The sequence below is a fragment of the Arachis ipaensis genome, chromosome B6, assembly GCF_059453495.1.
Source record: "Arachis ipaensis isolate K30076 ecotype BB chromosome B6, ASM5945349v1, whole genome shotgun sequence".
NCBI classification, from domain to species: Eukaryota; Viridiplantae; Streptophyta; class Magnoliopsida; order Fabales; family Fabaceae; genus Arachis; species Arachis ipaensis.
In genome coordinates this window covers 146,973,468-146,988,451 of record NC_142441.1, presented here as the reverse complement: position 1 = coordinate 146,988,451, position 14,984 = coordinate 146,973,468, and the positions used below count along the sequence as shown (strand labels likewise).

At 29.3% G+C, this 14,984-nt stretch overlaps 2 protein-coding genes across 2 annotated transcripts; one reads left to right on the top strand and one right to left on the bottom strand.

The window, feature by feature from the left end:
* The first annotated feature begins 1,351 nt into the window (after positions 1–1,351).
* Positions 1,352–2,809, top strand: LOC107648512 (zinc finger protein 1). Its single transcript, XM_088491558.1, has one exon. The coding sequence runs from the start codon at positions 1,491–1,493 to the stop codon at positions 2,349–2,351; it is 861 nt and encodes a 286-aa protein (XP_088347684.1). The 5' UTR covers positions 1,352–1,490; the 3' UTR covers positions 2,352–2,809.
* Positions 2,810–7,266: 4,457 nt separating this feature from the next.
* LOC107605405 (Mitochondrial glycoprotein family protein) lies at positions 7,267–9,157 on the bottom strand. The gene is made up of 3 exons (XM_016307280.3): positions 8,666–9,157; positions 7,904–8,223; positions 7,267–7,678 (listed from the first exon to the last, which is right to left on the bottom strand). Exons 1-3 carry the CDS (start codon positions 8,909–8,911, stop codon positions 7,519–7,521), a joined length of 726 nt encoding a protein of 241 aa, XP_016162766.1. The 5' UTR covers positions 8,912–9,157; the 3' UTR covers positions 7,267–7,518.
* Between the last annotated feature and the right edge of the window lie 5,827 nt (positions 9,158–14,984).

The window sequence follows — 14,984 nt, the reverse complement described above, 5'->3', positions numbered from 1 at the left end:
AATTTTAGAAGAAAAAAAAATTATTTTAATTATAAAAAATACCGAATGACATATTTTGATTTGTCAAATTATTAATATAAAATATAAATTATATATAGAGTAAAAATGGTAGAGAGAAATAAAAAAATAGAAAGAGGTAGATGAGAAAATTTAGTGAGTTTATTAATTTTGAAAAAAAATATTTTCTCTCAATTTTAATAAGAGAGTGTCATGTGACACATTTGATTATTAAATTAGATAGTAATATATGATACATAATATAGGTATATTTTAATTTCAATTTTAATATTTCAATTTTAATTTTAATGCAATTAAAGAATGTCATGTTGCACATTTTGATTGTTAAATTAGTAATTAATCATTGATATTGATAATGATATATAAAATAGATAGAGTAGTTGAAGGAATGAGATAAGTAGAGAAAGGAAGATGGAGGAGGAGATAACTCTTTAATTTTAGAGGGAAATATTTTATTTCAATTGCAATGAAAGAGTGGCATGTGGCACATTTTGGTTGTAAAATTAGTAAGGAGGAGGAAAGAATTCATTAATTTTGAAGGGAAAAATTTAATTTCAATTACAATAAGAGAGTGACATATGACACGTTTGGTTGTAAAATTAGTAAAGATAGGAGAATTTCTTAATTTTGGAGAAAAAGATTTGATTCTAATTGTAATAAGAAAGTGATATATGATACATTTTGGTTGTAAAATTAGATATATATAATAGATATGGTACGTATATATAAAAAATTAATTATTAAATTATTTAAATTTTGCATGTACATAGGATAATAATATGGTACCTTTTTATGTGAATAGATTGTTTTTAGAATTTAAATTCGTAACCATGCATCATTGTCATAAGTTTACATTTTTATTAGGATTGTATTTTAGAGAGTCAATATTTATTTATTATTTTTGATAAGTAGTCGATCGATAATATTTAAAAATATTAGTTAAAAATATAGTATTAGACTATTGAATTAAAAATATTAGACTACTTATTAAAAATATTGGCTACAATAAATTACAATTTTTTATCCCTAAACTTTTCTTTTTCTTAATCCATCGCACCGAAGCTCACACTTTTTTATTATTAGTTATTATTAGTGTTTTGCCAAGCTAAACTCCAAAAAAAGTCCCTATATAATTGAAAGGACAATTTTATCAGGGTTATTATTTAGTGCTTGGTCTTTATTTAACTTATTTTTTTTTAAATTAAATATTAAGTATTTAATGTTTTGACAATTAAACACTAAACTTTTATACTTGATAGCAAACACCTTACTTAAATACTATAGCATTGCATATAAGTGTTATAGATAGTCAAAAGTGTAGGTGTACATCAAATTTACTATTTTGACAAAACAAAGACTTGAGCATATAATCCTTATTCCAAATCCAAACATACATATTACATAGGATAATAATAAGACCAAATAAACCATTATTTGTCTCCCCCTCTATTTTATCCACTCTCAAGAAAGCCATGGAAACACTACTTCCTACCAACAAGAAACACTTCTTCTCTACTCCTCCAACTCCATGTACACCACAACACAAGAATCAACAATCTTTGCAAGACGAAGAAGCAGAAGAAAACGATACAAACATAGGTAATAACAATAATGCTTTGTTATTATTGGATTTGAATGTCTCCGGCAACCAAGACGATCTGGACGACGGATCGCCCGAGCTCAACCTCATAACTTGTTTGGATATGGATTCATTATCCAATAACAAAAATAATTCTCCATCAGAAGAAGAACCGTCATTATTACCAGACAAACCGAATTGCTTTGGTGACGGTTCATCTTCTTCCGACGTAGAAATGAGGGTTTTTTCTTGCAATTATTGCCAGAGAAAATTTTACAGTTCGCAAGCACTTGGCGGACACCAAAACGCTCACAAAAGGGAGCGATCGATAGCCAAGAGAGGCCACAGATTCGGGACGCAAATACTGTCCTCTACACCTGCCTTTGGAATGATTCCACTTCGCTATGCTGCCTCCGCCGCCAGCATAGCGTCTCTGCCGCTCCACGGCGGCGCGTGTGGCAACAGAGGACTCGGAATTCAAGCTCATGCAATGATCCACAAACCTTCACACAATGGACACCATCACGGTTGGTCAAGACCCCTTATTGATCCACAACCCGGTGTTGCAAGACTGGCTATGGCGGATTTTCATCGAACTTCGGCATTATCGGCGTCAAGAGGAAGCGTCGGAAGATTTGAAGTGATGAATTCAGCATCGCCAAATAAAGAAATCAGTGGGTTTTTTCTTAGTAGTGGAACTCATCGTCATCATCAAGATGAAATCAAGCACCTTGATTTGTCTCTCAAGCTTTAATTAAGTGATGTTATCAAATTTTCAAGTCAACTCGTAAATTCTTATAAATTTAGGTAAATTAAAATTATATTCTCCAGTTCATGTTCACTATATTTTCTTAATTAGTTAGATCAATTAGGGAGTCTTAAGATAATTTTTTTGTCAATTTTTTTTTTAATTATTCACTGTGTGATATAAATATTATTGTGCATATTTAATTTTGCTTCTTGGGAGGATCAAAAGTTCATTACCAGTTACAATGGCTTTAGATATTTTCTCAGGTTGAGTTAGACAAGGTGTATTAGTGATCGAAGCTTTTTAATTATGTTTTCTAAGTCCTTTTTTTCAGATTTTTTTTTTCGTCATCATCTCAATTAGATAAGTGAACACTATAATTAAAGGGTACTTTTTTTTTTTTTCAATTCCAAGTTTTTATGTATACTCTTGTAGTCTTGTTGATCTCATGTCTGAAGTTAGAATCTGCCACTGACATAACTGATTCTATTTTCAAATTGGTTTTTCCCGAATTCCCATATATAAGATTGATTTGAGAGAATCCGTCACTACATCAGTGCATTGTCATAGCTGGCATGAATATAACCATTAACCAAAATCAAAATGCTTGGAGAATAATATTTATACTGAAATTTAGTACTCAAGGAAGATGTTCTATCTAATTTTTTTTATAAATAACATGTGATAGATCTTTTAGCCGTTAAGAGAATTAAGATATGTTAAAACGAATTATACAAGAACAAGTTAAGCAAATTGATATTCTTAAATTCCTATCATCATACGATTATTCCTTGATCGGTTTAGCACCTTAGCTACCTAATTTATATCCATGAAATGAAACATTTAGTGCTACATTCTTGATTATCATACATTCTTTTTGGTCTTTATCATCAAAATTTGGCCATTATTACAGAAAATTCAACTAAATTTACTCAAGAAATTGTCTATCTGTTTTATTTCTCTTTTTTTATCCTCAAGATTCGAACTCAAAATCACAGGTAATTTTATCATAGATTCTCAACTATGCATCAGGAGATAATATCGTAATATTCACTAATGTATAGTTAGATTCAAGAGGTTTGTTTATCTTGGGACAAGAAGATTCCTATTAAATGTACCAGAATAAAAAGACAGGAGCCAATGGCAAGGCGACTCCACTAATAAACGTTTTAAATATTGTCATTGTTATAACAAAGACCAAAATAGCTAGTGGGTTAGGAACTGGATAACACTAATAAAAGTATAAAACATACTATATTATTATTATTATGATTATAGAATTTTTAAGAACTTATATTAAGATTATTATTAATAAAAGTTTTTTATTTTTTTCAATATATTAAAATTTTAAATATTATGTGTTTTTCAATTAATAACTTTAACATATGTCTTTTTTAGTTGAACTATTATTATTATATGATGAAAGAAAAAGAATGAAGAAAAAAAAATGAGACTATTTCTTTGTCCAAACCTGTTGAAGGAAAAATCAGAAAAACACAGCTTTTTCTATTATTCAGGTTTTAATAATAGGAACAGATTTTTGTCCTATGTGAGGTTAATGTACTAAGTACCAACTACTAAGTCACTATCAATGCAGTGGCCTCAAATCTAGGAAGAGATCCTTGTGTGCTTATATGTAATTGTATAATAACAAATGTTAATAACATTATAACAACTGCAACTAATTGCATACTAAGGACAAAGTATCCGTGTTTAAATAATATTAACCAAACGTGGCTGCTAGTCATCAAAACCTGCCATGATGTCAGTCCCATTATATAATACCTGCAAGCAAAATATCAGATAGTACAAATTATTTTACACATGCTTTGTTCCAAAAGCATGACTTATCTTTATTTATTCATTTTATTATTATTAATTCTTTACGTTAGGCCAATAAATATTATATTAAAATATTTGAGATTCTAGAAATACATCTCTCTTAACCCCAAATTTTTCATATGTAGCATGTAGGTATTAAATTTAAGAATTTAAACCACTGATCAAGAATATATATTTGTTGCTTAAAATTTAAATAATGACTCTTACTATATAGTGATATATATGCTAGTGTCACCACATGAGAATCTATCTTTTTCTGATCCTTTTAGTACTTTTCACAAGCGCATGGATAACTAATACTAAATGTTGGTCCTAGATTTAAGGGACTGTTTGGCTTCTAGCTTATAGAATAGACGATGCTTTGGTACAAAAGATACTCAGATTCTTTTCATTCATGATTTGAAGATCACTCACTATTTTTTAGTTAAATATATTGAAATGAGTTAGAACCTTCAAGTCAGGATTTGAGTTGCCCAAAATGAAGTCAAGATACCTAACGCTATATGCTTTACACCTTTCAAGAGAGATATCGACAGAATTTATATTTCTATGTGATAATTTTTTTTAGACACCAACAAATAATTATATACTGTAACATATATAAAAGTAGTGATTATCATACTATTTCAATTTGTTTGTGTTACAACACTATATGACTGAATATCAATATAAAACTCTCTTGTATACGGATAATAAAAACGATTAAATTCGTTTAAAAAATACTTTTCTTTTTTCTTTACATGAAAAACAAGGGTGGAATTCTAGACGTTTGAAGAATCAAGACAATCAACAAAGTTACTAAACAACTTTGGAATTTCATGTGAGTTTTTTTTTTTTTTTAAAATGTTGTACACATACTCGATCCAAAAGGGGGAGGAGACTAAAATATTCTATGATTAGTTAAACGTTTCCCTTCGACGTTATAGTTAAATTTGGATTAAGTTAATAGTATATATTTAAATAGACCCACAAATCCAATGCCTTAATTTGAGTTAAAATGTGATGTCAAATCCATTTTACCTTAATCTTTTAGTTTGTTAATTTGAACCTTCTCAATTTAGGAACACCTAACCACTTCCGTTAATTTGAATCTCCTTAACTCTGCTCCTCACAGCCGCTTGATCCCAATAAATAATTTGTCAAACTATGGAAAAAGGCTATTGTGTTCCCTAAACGCATGCTAGAGAATCTAGGTCGTTTATATAGGACCCAATGAATTCAAGGGTATGATGCACCCTACAAAGTAAGGAGCACCCCAAGTCCCAACCACATCACCTTCACTATCACCAATTCACCATCATACCATGATCTTTAATATTGAAAAACAAGGTTTACCACTAATTTTTAACCAACAACCTCTTGATTTCTCTGTTCAAAATTACCCCAACAATTTCTAGTTAATTAGAACTTCTCAAAACAAACATACACCTGATAACTAGTTAACTACAAAGTACAAACTATAGCCAAGAGGTTGAGGTATCCAAAGCTATTCTCAGTGATGAAGTTAATACGCCAGGGATTTAACATACAAGATTAGGACTATTTGCTTTTATTGAAAATTCGATGAATTGACTCCATTATAACACCATAAGGACCAATGACAAACAGAGCCCAGCACCTAAATACGCATTAAGACAACAGCACCAAGTAAAGTGGTGCATCCTATGTTGATTCATTTCTAATTCCACAGAAAGAACAGGCACATTAGTGCCTCCCGAATATTTAGATGTAAGGAGTAAGGAGTAGTGGTTGCTGAGATGGCACAGCGAAGTGTGTCCAAGGGGAACTTTTGGGGCATCAAATTCATAATGCATCCAACCAAAAAATAAGTGCATTACCATTAGTTGTAGGCAACTGGATATGCAGTCCTTTCCCACATGGTTTAATTCATGCTTGATGTTTTACAAGTTTCTTGGCTCCACAATCTGTTAGATGTTTTCATGATTTCAGACTTGGTCCCACTTTTGCATAACAGAATTATGCAACTTTGTGTAAAGAACAATGGGTATGCAATTTCAAGTAGAGATTTAATTTCAATATATTGTTAGTGCAAAACATCTATACTAATATCCAATCAAATGTTGTTACCAAGATAAATGACTCTTACAACTAAGACCGGTCAATATTCACGTGCAAAAATTCCATGAGCTAGATATTTAAAATAATATAATAGTTTTCACACAAATAATTTCACTCTTTTATTCAGACTTTCCCTTCATCACTCGGAATATTTCCTAAACAAAAATGATGTATAGACCTGGTCATGTTTAAGCCACTTCTAAGTTCAAACCTCACATGATTCTAGTATCTTAATGAAAAATCAACACAAGTTGGCCCTACAAAAACTTATGTCAATACATTCACCAACATATCACACTACAAGATTCCACCACATAATGTTATTACACACCAAAACTAAAATTATTCACATATAAAAATTACACCCATGTACGATATAAGGGTGTACATGGGTTTGGTTTGGTAGGTTGGCTTGATCTCTCTCTCGTTTTTTTTTTTTTTTTTGAAAGGATAGAATGCTAGATGCAAAAGGCACCAAAATTTCAAATTTCAAATCTATATTCTTTGAGGTGGATAGTTTCTAAATATTAGCAACTATTTCTCCAGATAAATCACTATTCATTCAGACAAGTTAGCAACAGCAACTTTAGAAGAAGCTTTGCTCATTTTATGCTAACATTAACATAAAAAGGAAAGAAGGCCTTCAAGACATGCCATCTTCTCACCAATATCAACAGATCTGATGTGGATATATCACTAATCAAGCACAATAAAGAATATAGAGTAGATTATGTACTCAAAACGTAAATGCAATTGCACTACACATACAGTCGAAGCAAAAAGACGTGATTATCATCGTGAGGATAAAAGTTATTCAGCCAAAACAAGATGCAATATCACCAGAAGATAGAAGTCACAACACTATTTTAATGCCTAACACAAGGTATATTGGTATGGCATTGAGTACTCAAAGCTTACAACCAATTCTCAACCTCAATAATGAATCCACACTTTTTTTTCTCTAGATATGTTATTAAATAGAAAATAATACAAATAATATAAATTAAATTAAGTCATTTCAATTCTATCTTTGTTCACTATATAATCATCAAAGTTTTAAACTACTGGGATTACAATCACAAATGCAAAATATTATAGTTTAACCACCCGAGGGTGTATTCACATCAAACAAAGAAATTGATGCCAAGTACTACAAACAAAAGAATATCAAAGAACTTCAACTCAAGAAACTAATTCATACAACAGCAAAAGTAAGTGTTTATATCAACTTTTAGCTGCCAAGCTTACCGGTCTACTTTTCCACAAAAGACTTGAGTCTATCCATCCATCGCAAAAGTTCAATTTTATCCTTGTTCAACATATAATAATGCAAGAATTTAGAGAGCTCATGATTTATTCCTCTTGCATCTAAGTACTCGCAAAACTTTTCCTGAACCTTAGGATTTAGGCTCCTGAAATCAGATGAAACATGTTATAAGAATCATCAACAAATCGACAATGAATAACTAAATAAATTAAAAAACTAAATTTTTGTAATTTCATGCAGAGATACATAGTTGAGAATATGAAACTTTTTGCCCTTGAATGCATGAGAATAATTGCATAGTTAAGCCAGATTCTACTCTACCAAATAAATAATGCGCATGAAGATGCAAAGGTAAAAATGTAAGTCAAACCTAAAATCAGGTCCCAGGTAAGGCCTAGCTGACATCTGTTTATGCCTTAATATGTAAACTCTCTCCACATTTAAACAATCTGGCCATGCTGAACAGATAAACTCCAACTCATTGCCACTGTCCCCCTTTGATATATCCACAAGTAAACTAAGGTGAAGACGCACATTCATTGCAGAACTGTCCTCCACAGGAACATGTTCACACCCATCAAACATGGTAGCTTCAACTTTGATATCTTCCCGATCATCAAACCTACCCCTCATCACTACCACCTGCTCACCCGATCGCTCTTCAACTGCAAAAGAATTGAATCTCGTAGGCTGCATAAATTTGGGGAAGACATTATTCTTTAGGAAACATGATCCAGTACTTACTAAATCACACAACAATTATTTGAAAATGAGAAAGAAAATAGCATTACACAAATTATGGAGCAATTCAACAGCTGCCAGTTATATTTCATCATATTTCAAATATTTATTGTGAAAGCAGCATCCAATATATGCTCAGTTTGATAATTCACACTATATGCCATGCTCATAAACATTATGTCAAGAAACCATTCCTCCTAGAAGTTTAATTTAATCCGTTGGAAAGGGACACATGAATGATTCTATATCCAACACGCTTCCCCAGGTAAGAGACCAATAACAGAAATAACTGATAATAACAGAATCTAAAGAGCATTAACAGTAACGCTAAAATGCCAGAATTGCAGATTTTCTTTTCTTCGCTAGAAAATTGTTGAAGGAGAGTGAGAACCTGTTTTGGAGGAGTATACTCGACCAGATACTCCATTTCGTTTCCAAGTATTCGCAAGATGTTGGATTCAAAGAGCGATTTGGGAGATTTGGTAATTGCCTCGGCTGCATAATTTCTTCTTCCAGAATCCAACGTAACAGAGCGACAATTCGTCAGAGTTGTTTTAACAAGCGACGAAGAAGAAGATGAATGACAGTTCCATTTCCAAATATGCGCTCTTTGAAGCGTTCTAATGAAGCCAGCCATTAATTCATTCAAATTTACAATTCTGGAAATTGGGGATTACAAGAGAAAATAGAACGAAGGTCTCGAATAGGATTCAAGGAGCGACAGGTGTGGCTCTTCCGGAGCAGGTGGTCGGAGGTGGCGACGAACGGAGGATTCGGAAGAGGTGCTATTCTGACCTTCTGGAAGCCCGGGAAACAGGGGAAGAAGGGACTCAACTGTTAGCTGTTGGGTTTAGGGCTTTAGATTTTAGGGTTGTTAAAGACTGTCAATCTGATTGGAATAATTAAATTATAATAAAATAATAAAATAATTGAAAATTTTAAATTCTCTTTTATCTTTTAAATAAAATAAAGTAAAATTTTTGATTAGTTAAGTATCAAAAATTCAAAATAAAATTTTAACATTTATGCTCTATAATAAAGATTTAAATGGAAATTTTGTAAGTACAAAGTTTTTTCTTTAAATTGATTTCAGACCTAACGAAAAATTATCATTTTAATACTGTGTCTCAATTTAGTTTAAATTTTAATGTAAATTATATCATAAAATTATTTTTAATAATTTTGATTAAATTACAAAAATTAACGAAAATAAAAATATAGAATTAAAAAAATAATAAGTATATACTATATTTAAAAAATATTGCACACTAACAAAAATAATATTTAAATATTATCTAATTAAGCATGACAATATTAAAAAAAGTACATTATATATTTAAAATATTATATGAATAAAAAAATATAATATTAAACATAATAAAACTCAACTTAATTATTAAATGGGTTCTATTTTTTTTTTACTAAATTGATAAGAAAATAATAAAAAAATATATAATAATAAAACATAAGAGTACAACTGAGTATATCTTATTTATTTGAGTATATTTTGATTGAGTGTTTTTTTTTATCAAATATAAGGAGACTCAAACCCGTAACCTCATAGGTAAATATAGAGAGACTATATTTTGATTGAATGTTTGTCATAATATTAAAATAACAATATTACAATGTTTATTTAATAAGTTTAATAAATTATACAAGTGGCGACATTTTGTTGATTTTTTTTTAAATAATACTATTTTTTATTGATACAATAATTATTTTAAATATTATATCCAATACAAATTTTAATTTAAATCAATTCAATTAATATAAAAGTAAAGAATGATAAAAAAAAATTCTATTAAAATTGCTCTTATAAATCGTATATAAAACACTAATTTTATATTTTAAAAAAATAAATATTTTTATATTAAACTAAAATTTAATAAAAGACATAATATTCGATTAAAATAAATATTAATAAATAAAAATAAATACAAATAAACATGGTTAAAAGCAGCACAAAGCTACAAACACAATCAACCTTTCATGCAAGAAAATCCCTTAATATTTCTCTAATCACATTCGAGTCCTTTGGCACCCTCATCAAAACCATCATCTATCGAGTTATATCCTTTTTAATATGATTAATAGGAACACAAAAAAAACTGCGCCAAAGAAAATTCCTCTTCCAAATTAATTTCGCACTCCACTTTCTGGAAGTCAGCCTCTTTAGTTATTACCTGTCCGGCGCCAGCATCATATGGCGAAGAACTCAACTCGAAGCACACTAATGTCCGACACTTTACCAGCCTTGCAGCCAAATTTTCAAGATTATTCCTAGACCCTGATGATAAAGCACTCAACCAGATTTTCCGGATTTCATAGATTTTGTAACGGTTTCGCTACGTTACCAACAGCCCTTCTGCCAACTTTTATTTATAATTGTGTACTTTTATTTATAATTGTGTTTCATGGAAGTGTGTTCGTGGATGTGTCTAATAAAAATGTCTTTTTTATAGCTATATTTAATAGAAGTGTCTTTATAGATAGAGTAAAGTATCGTTTTTGTCCCCAACGTTTGGGGTAAGTCCTATTTATGTCCCTAACGTTTAAATCGTCCTATTTGCATCCTTAACGTTTATAAAAGTGATTTAATGTTATCCTACTATCAATTATACTAACAAATCATATTATATTTTTCAATTATTCTCACTTGGATGTATTCATTCTCAATTAGATCTCATTTGGATGTGTTCGATTTTAATATTATACCCACTATTTGTGTTTAGATTCAATTATGTCCCTAGAAAAGTGAATTATATAAATGTTGTAGGAATTAGTTTCAACATTTGATGATCTATTTTTCGGAGTAGATCATCGATTTCATCCCAGACATTTGTATTCTAACTTCAAGAAGAGATTTTTAAAACTCAAACTAAAGCGTTCATGATGTGTAATTGACGGCAGGATAACATTGAATCACTTTTACAAACTTTAGGGATACAAATAGAACGATTTAAACGTTAGGGACAGAAATAGGATTTACCCCAAACGTTGGGGACAAAAACGATACTTTACTCTTATAGATATATTTTCTGGATGTGTCTCTTTATATATGTATTTAAAATATATTAATTATTAGACACATCCACGAACACACTTCCATGAAACACAATTATAAATAAGAGTTGGCAAAAATTGGCAGATAATATGTTGGTATCCTATACTTTTCTATTTTGTAATACCACTTAATGTTGAATTTTTTTTTGTTTTTTTTTTTTTTGTGACATGTTTGATTTAGTGTTGATATATATTTTTGTTAACCATTTAATAGTCCATCTAAAAAGATAAATAATAATTCTTATTGGTATTGAAATAGATATTGATGGACTTTTACTTGGCTAGATCTGTAACTATGGGCTTATCAACGTGATTTTAGAGAGGGCCAATTTTGATAGATGATACCAAAAAAAATCATAATAATGTTGAGCAATGCAACCCAAAAACTTTCACTGATATCATTGATTCATAAGACAAAAAATTCTTAGAAGGTAACAAGTTTGACTTTGATATTTTTAACAAACTAATGAGGCACAGGATTCGGTGGTTTAAGAATCTTTGGACCACTTAGTGGTCCAAGTAAAAAACATATTTTTGGAATTTTTTTTATCAATTATTACGTAGTCTTTGAACTAATTTTAATTACAAATTAATTCCATATATTTTATTTAATTATAAAAATAATTTTTTATTTTATAAATTATTATTTTATCAATTATCTATTATATTTATTAACAATCAAATACAAAAATAACAACCAATTATATCCTCCATTCATCCTAATAATTTAAATTGATTAAAAAATTAACTTTGATCTCGTTACGTTCGTCCATGGCTTTAATTTCGTCATGTAGTATCACGGATTTAATTAATACTAGTAGAAATACATTTCCTTCGTCCAAACTAGACCAAACTACAGGATCAATGATTTAAGTTAAGTGATAAAAATTTTTCTTATGTTAATACATTGATATTGGTGCAAGAAGATAATAAGATCTTGATCATGGTGATTGAAAAAAAAAATTGGATTAATGAGAATTTGTACAACCTATTTGTGATTTATGAAAGTATAATAGAATAAATTGTGCAAAATCCTACAGAATTCTGAAAAATGAGAATATTACCAATTGATTGAGTAGATGGATATTCCATTACCAATAGATTGAAATTGGCAAAACATTCAACTTCATCACCTTCCAATCGATTGGATTACATTACCAATCGATTGAATTTGGCTAAAACTTCAATGTCATCACTTTCCAATCGATTGTATTTGGCAAATCCATGTTGTTTTCGTGAATTCAATCAATTGTTTTGAGACATTCATTCGATTGGAAAGTATAAACAATCGATTGGTTTAAGATTTTTACCATTCTACCTTACAACTTTCAATCGATTGTTTTGTGATATAGTGTAAACCAATTGATTGAGTTATCATTCAATCGATTGTTTTGAAAAACCAATCGATTGTTCAAGGAAACACGATTTGGAAGCCATGGACGAATGTAACGAGATCAAAGTTAATTTTTTAATCAATTGGAATTATTAGGATGAATGGAGGATATAATTGGTTGTTATTTTTGTATTTGATGGTTAATAAATATAATAGATAATTGATAAAATAATAATTTATAAAATAAAAAATTATTTTTATAATTAAATAAAATATATAGAATTAATTTATAATTAAAATTAGTTCAAAAATTACGTAGCAATTGATAAAAAAACTCCAAAAACATGTTTTTTATTTGGACCACTAAGTGGTCCAAAGATTCCTGAACCACCGAATCCTGAACCAACTAATGAATATGCAATTCTATACTACCTTAATGTTTCTTATGAGTAAAACATTCAATCTTATGTAACATTGTTCTCATCAATTATTGATGGTAGCTTTGAGTTATCGTCTTGTACATATATTTACCTGTGCTTAATACTTATGCTTCATTTCATATTATTTTACAAGATAATTACTACAAATTGCTCAGTGTGTAATTGTTAATATGAACTTCAGTGATATTTGAAAGGGGACAAAGATGATGGATTTCAAGCTTTAATTGTTCTATTTAGGATGTTCTGGTAGATGCATAAGGAAAAGAAATAAAATAAATAAAAAAGTTATGCTACTAGATTTTCATAATAAGTATATTCTGGAAATATAATGGAACACGACTAGGGTATATGAACAATTAAAATATTATTATCATTAAATTTTTGAAAAAAATAAAAATAAAAATAGACATAAATCATAAATGAACTAACTTTTTCCCATCTCCACTATATCTTATGGTGTTACACTAGTAAAATAGACTTCCACAAAGTTATTCCTGTTCCTATAGAAAAAGCATGTGACTTTTTTCTTCAAGAAAGCAAAAGAGAAAAATGGTGGAAGGAAAAAGAAAGATAGAAATTAAAGCATAGATTCCTTTAATTTGGTACCAAATTAAAAGATATGACAATTAAAAGTTAGAAAGAAGCTTATGAGGTATATGTATATCTCTTATAAACAACTAGAGAAATTAAATTAATATATTAAAATATATTTCACAACTTTATAATGAAACAGAGCATATCCATCCTTTATTATTTTATCAAATAAAACATAAATGATGATAAGAATGGTAATGTATCCATTTTATTTACTTTAATTTTTAAAGTATTTACCATTTATATTAGTAATTAATTATTTTGAGATTGAAGCTTTGTTTAAGAGGATATAAATTTCCAGTCACACGACGTATATTCTCTATATATACAATCATATTATCGAAGATAATTGAATTCTTAATTAATTGTCAAATGTGCTAAGGCTTTTATCCATTTTATATCCTGGCACTTAAAATGATGACATTATATATATATATATATATATATATATATATATATATATATATAAAGAATAGGAAGAAAGGAAAAGTAGAAATAAAGCATTTTCTCCAATCTTAGCTTTTTAAACCCAGATGAGGACTTGTCATTATTTTGGGAACTTAGAACCCATCACTTTTGAGTACGACAAATCCCAAAATGATGAAACTGGCAGATAAGGTCCTGTCTGTGTTTGAAACCCGGACATCCACGCTTATAACAATTCAATAATACAACCTTCTGTTTTTTTTTCTTGAAGATGAGTACGGTATATATTATACGAAGAGTTTTAAGTGTAATGGAAATACCGTGTTTCAGTTGTTTTAACAGTAAATTTAAATTATAAAAAATATATATAATATATTAATTCTCGGTAGTCGGTACACTTAAATTTTTTTTTATTATTATATAATATAATAATTCTACCATGTCTCATGCTCCATCAGTGCATCATCACACATGATGGAGGGTTTTTAGAATTTTAGTATCCTCTCCTTGCAGAAATCATTAAAGGTATGGTACGATTGGTTCGGGAAAATATTGGTGAAAATATTTATGGATGAAATGTGAATTTGTATTTCAGTTTTACCCTCTAATTATTAGAAATATGTTTTAGAAAATTTGATATTAGATAATATAATCCATCAAAATTATGAGGTAATGTTAAAATTAAGGGAAATATTTATACAATGGGTACAATAGAGGTTTATGGAGTATTAGAGATATAATCATTAGTGTTACTTTTTCTCATCAGCTGAAACTTTTGGAATGAGTGGTATCACGATATGGTATTAGAGCGCTAGATCCGAAAGGTCACTGCAACAAATAAGTCATTAATT

Excerpts from the sequence above, each read along its gene's own strand:
- LOC107605405 (XM_016307280.3), bottom strand. The coding sequence starts at position 8,911 with ATGGCTGGCTTCATTAGAACGCTTCAAAGAGCGCATATTTGGAAATGG. Across the intron at positions 8,224-8,665 it reads AGTATACTCCTCCAAAACAG|CCTACGAGATTCAATTCTTT; the intron begins GTTCTCACTCTC and ends AAATTTATGCAG. Across the intron at positions 7,679-7,903 it reads TACCTGGGACCTGATTTTAG|GAGCCTAAATCCTAAGGTTC; the intron begins GTTTGACTTACA and ends ATCTGATTTCAG.
- LOC107648512 (XM_088491558.1), top strand. The coding sequence starts at position 1,491 with ATGGAAACACTACTTCCTACCAACAAGAAACACTTCTTCTCTACTCCT.